General features: G+C 45.5%; 1 protein-coding gene across 1 annotated transcript; it reads right to left on the bottom strand.

Moving 5' to 3' along the window:
- Positions 1 to 1,156: 1,156 nt before the first annotated feature.
- Positions 1,157 to 4,688, bottom strand: LOC142002273 (olfactory receptor 52K2-like). Its single transcript, XM_074978260.1, has 2 exons — positions 4,256 to 4,688; positions 1,157 to 1,665 (listed from the first exon to the last, which is right to left on the bottom strand). Exons 1-2 carry the CDS (start codon positions 4,686 to 4,688, stop codon positions 1,157 to 1,159), a joined length of 942 nt encoding a protein of 313 aa, XP_074834361.1.
- Positions 4,689 to 4,968: the final 280 nt, after the last annotated feature.

The raw sequence follows: 4,968 nt of genomic DNA on the forward strand, positions 1-4,968 counted from the left end.
GTCAAGACAATCCCCATTTCCTGGAAACTTTTCAAGAAGTTGTTCTTGGTCCAGCATCTCTCTCTCTCCAAGCACTGGCTCTCTTGAGAAGTAACAGTGGCCTCTCTAGTGCCTTCTCCTGCAGCCACCACTGTGCTGGGGAGTCCACACTTCCCCTTACCTAGGATATCTAGTGCCAGTGCTCAGGGCCCAGAATCCATCTGATTTATGGTTTCCTCTTCCTTCTGCCCTTACTTCCCATACTCTGCCCTCCCTATTATCCTGCAGCAGGCTGCTCCTTCCCAGCCCTTTCCTAACCTCCCTGTGATTGCTTTCTCCTCCCCAGGCCTTTCCTAGTGTCCCTGCAGCAGCTTGATTCTCCCCAGGTTCTCTTCAGCACGGCTCCTCATTCCTGCATCAGTTCTCTGCCCTTGTCAAAACAGGACTAATTTGGCTCCTTGCTTCATTTACCAGCATTTGTTGTTTTCATCTCCAATTCCCATAGTCCCTTGGAAATGCTGACACCCACAATGCCTTGCTTATGGCCAGCACTGGGACTGGGGCAGGCCACATGGCAGTCTGCATTAAATGACCAATATAACAAGTCATTAAAAACGCCCTGCCCCTGAAAGGGGAATCCGAGACTATAGAAGCAACGAAGTGCTGGGGAGAGAAGATTCTGCTCCATATGGAATAGGTCTAGCAAGGCTGAGAGCTAGAGAACGCTGCTAGAAAATGGGTAGCTGGATCTGTGTCCATTGGACATCCACTCAAAGCCTGGGATGGGGTCAGTCCAGAACACTGGGAACTCTTTTCAGCTCTGAGGAGAGGGGCAGCTGGCTGGGTGTGAGGGGGCATGACAGCAGTGTCAGACTTGTCAGTTTGGGTGGAATCTGATAGGGCAGGGAGGGTTGTACAGTTCCGTGCAGAATGAGGCTCTGATCTTGCAGGGCCGGTTGGAAATGATGCAGGAGAACTGTTTTCTAGAGCAGTGAAAAAGCAATGCCATGCTGTGTGGCTGTCCCAGACAAGCATGATTAGTCTCCCTCCTGCTCTGCAAGGTTGAGGTGGGCTTTCTCATTGGCAGTGACTGCAACATCTGGATGTCTGTATTTGCAGGCCCTGATATTGCCTGAAAAGATCTTGCTCTCAAGCCACTCACCGGTCCCAAGGGCCTTCAGGCTGGTTTGAAGCTCAAGATGTGGAGCGTTGTCTGCCATATCCCCAGAGTTCTCACCCCATAGATGATGGGGTTCATCATGGGAGGGACAAGCTGGTAAACGTTGGCAATGAGGATGTGAACATGGGGAGCCACATGGCCGAAGTGGTGGGAGATGAAGGAGAAGGCCTCAGGAGTGTAAAATACCAGCATGATGCAGATATGAGAGCTGCAGGTGCTGAGGGACTTGACCCGTGCCTCTTTGGAGGGGAGGCTGCAGACGGCCCAGAGGATCAGGATGTAGGACAAGACAATGAGAATAAAATCTAACCCTGCTGTTAGAAATGCCACAAGGAGACTTGAGGCTCTCATGACAGTTGTATCCACACAAGCTAATTTCACCAGCGCCATGAACTCACAATAAGTGTGAGAAATGACATTAGTTGTGCAGTATGGCAGCTGCTTCAGCAGGAATGGGTGTGGGCCCAGTAACAGCATCCCTCTCATCACAACACCCAGCCCTATTTAAGAACATAAGAACATAAGAACATAAGAATGGCCATACTGGGTCAGACCAAAGGTCCATCAAGCCCAGCATCCCATCTGCCGACGGTGGCCAATGCCAGGTGCCCAAGAGAAGGAGAACAGAAGACAAGTGATTTATCTCCTGCCATCCATCTCCTGCCCTTGTTATGAAGGCTAGGGCACCATACTTTATCCCTGGCTAATAGCCATTTATGGACCTGACCTGCAAAAATTTATCAAGCTCTTTTTTAAACCCTAATAGAGTCCTGGCCTTCACAGCCTCCTCGGGCAAGGAGTTCCACAGGTTGACTGTGCGCTGTGTGAAGAAAAATTTCCTTTTATTAGTTTTGAACCTACTACCCATCAATTTCATTTGGTGTCCCCTAGTTCTTGTATTATGGGAAAAGGTAAATAATTTTTCTATATTCACTTTCTCCACACCATTCATGATTTTATATACCTCTATCATATCGCCCCTCAATCGCCTCTTTTCCAAACTGAAAAGTCCCAGTCTCTCTAGCCTCTCCCCATATGGGACCCTTTCCAAGCCCCTAATCATCTTAGTCGCCCTTTTCTGAACCTTTTCTAATGCCAATATATCTTTTTTGAGGTGAGGAGACCACATCTGCACGCAGTACTCGAGATGTGGGCGTACCATAGTTTTATATAGGGGAAGTATGATATCTTTTGTCTTATTATCGATCCCTTTTTTAATAATTCCTAACATCCTATTTGCCTTACTAACTGCCGCTGCACACTGCGTGGATGTCTTCAGAGAACTATCCACTATAACTCCAAGATCCCTTTCCTGATCTGTCGTAGCTAAATTTGACCCCATCATGTAGTACGTGTAATTTGGGTTATTTTTTCCAACATGCATTACCTTACACTTACCCACATTAAATTTCATTTGCCATTTTGCTGCCCAATCACTCAGTTTGCTGAGATCTCCTTGTAGTTCTTCACAATCCCTTTTGCTTTTGACTGTCCTGAACAACTTGGTGTCATCTGCAAACTTTGCCACCTCACTGCTTACCTCATTTTCTAGATCATTGATGAACAAGTTGAACAGGATCGGTCCCAGGACTGAGCCCTGGGGAACACCACTAGTTACCCCCCTCCATTGTGAAAATTTACCATTTATTCCAACCCTTTGTTTTCTGTCTTTTAACCAATTTCCGATCCATGAAAGGACCTTTCCTCCTATCCCATGACCACCTAATTTACATAAAAGCCTTTGGTGTGGGACCGTGTCAAAGGCTTTCTGGAAATCTAGGTATATTATGTCCACTGGGTGCCCCTTGTCCGCATGTTTATTAACCCCTTCAAAGAATTCTAATAGATTAGACAGACACGACTTCCCTCTGCAGAAACCATGCTGACTTTTGCCCAACAATTCGTGCTCTTCTATGTGCCTTGCAATTTTACTCTTTACTAGTGTTTCTACTAATTTACCTGGTACTGATGTTAAACTTATCGGTCTATAATTGCCAGGATCTCCTCTAGAGCCTTTTTTAAATATTGGTGTTATATTGGCCGTCTTCCAGTCATTTGGTACCAAAGTGGATTTAAAGGATAGGTTACAAACCACTGTTAATAACTCCGCAATTTCACATTTGAGTTCTTTCAGAACCCTTGGGTGAATGCCATCTGGTCCTGGAGACTTGTTACTATTCAGCTTATCAATTAATTCCAAAACCTCCTCTAATGTCACTTCAATCTGAGTGAGTTCCTCAGATTTGTCGCCTAAAAAGGCTGGCTCAGATTTAGGAACCTCTGTAACATCTTCAGCCGTGAAGACTGAAGCAAAGAAATCATTTAATCGCTCCGCAATGGCACTGTCTTCCTTGATCGCTCCTTTTATATCTTTATCATCCAAGGGCCCCACTGCTTTTTTAGCAGGCTTCCTGCTTCTAATGTATTTAAAAAACATTTTACTATTGTTTTTTGAATTTTTGGCTAGCTGTTCCTCAAACTCTTTTTTGGCTTTTCTTACTACATTATGACAGTTAATTTGGGAGTGTTTATGTTCCTTTCTATTTTCCTCACTAGGATTTGACTTCCACTTTTTAAAAGCTGCCCTTTTCTCTCTCACTGCCTTTTTAACATGGCTGTTTAGCCATGGTGGTTCTTTGTTAGGTCTCTTACTGTGTTTTTTTATTTGGGGTATACATTTAAGTTGGGCCTCTAGTATGGTGTCTTTAAACAGTTTCCATGCAGCTTCCAGGGATTTTAGTTTAATTACTCTACCTTTTAGTTTCTGTTTAACTAGCTTCCTCATTTTAGTGTAATTCCCCTTTTTGAAATTAAATGCCAGAGTGTTTGACCGCTGCGGTGTTCTTCCCAACACAGGAATATTAAAAGTTATTATATTGTGGTCACTATTTCCAAGCGGTCCAGTAACAGTTACCTCTTGGACCAGATCCTGCGTTCCAGTTAAGACTAGATCGAGAACCGACTCTCCCCTTGTGGGTTCCTGTACTAGCTGCTCCAAGAAGCAGTCATTTAAGGCATCAAGAAATTTAATCTCTGAATCCCGTCCTGAGGTGACATGCACCCAATCAATATGGGGATAATTGAAATCTCCTATTTGGGCTATGACCCGCTTGGTGAGGATGGCCAAGTGTCGCAGCGGGTTACAGATAGCGACATAGTGATCAAAGGCCATGGCCAACATGAACCTGGACTCCATGGTACTGACTGAGTGAATCAAAAAACTCTGGGCCAGGCATGTGTTGATATGAATGGCCCTGTCCCTGAACCAGAAAATGCAGAGTATTTTGGGCATGGCAGTGGTGGAGATGACAAGGTCAGAGAATGCCAACATGGCAAGGAAATGGTACATGGGCTCGTGGAGGGTCGGTTTGGTCGTGATAACTGCGAGGAGGAGGCTGTTGCCTAGGAGGGACAGGATGTAGATGGAGCAGAAGGGGACAGAGATCCATCCATATATTTCCTCCAGTCCTGGGATGCCGAGAAGGATGAAGGTGGAGGGCTGCGAAGTGGTCCGGTTTGAATCTGCCATGGGGGAACCAGTTGAGTGTGTTCAGTTCCACCATATGTCTGCTTTCTGCCCCTGAAACTATCCATTAAACAATCATTAACTGGCTGATGGGAGCACGACAAGTCAACACCTCTCTTGTGCTCATGCCATGCAAAGAGAAAGATACAAATAGCCTGAGGTCCTTCAGGACAGACATTGCACCCTTACTACAGAGGCTATATCAGTCAGTGAGGGTCCTGTGTTAATTCACAGCAGTAGTTCTTTTTTTCTCTATGCTCCTCACATTACAAGTGAAACAAAC

This window comes from Carettochelys insculpta, chromosome 1 (genome assembly GCF_033958435.1).
Source record: "Carettochelys insculpta isolate YL-2023 chromosome 1, ASM3395843v1, whole genome shotgun sequence".
NCBI lineage: Eukaryota > Metazoa > Chordata > Testudines > Carettochelyidae > Carettochelys > Carettochelys insculpta.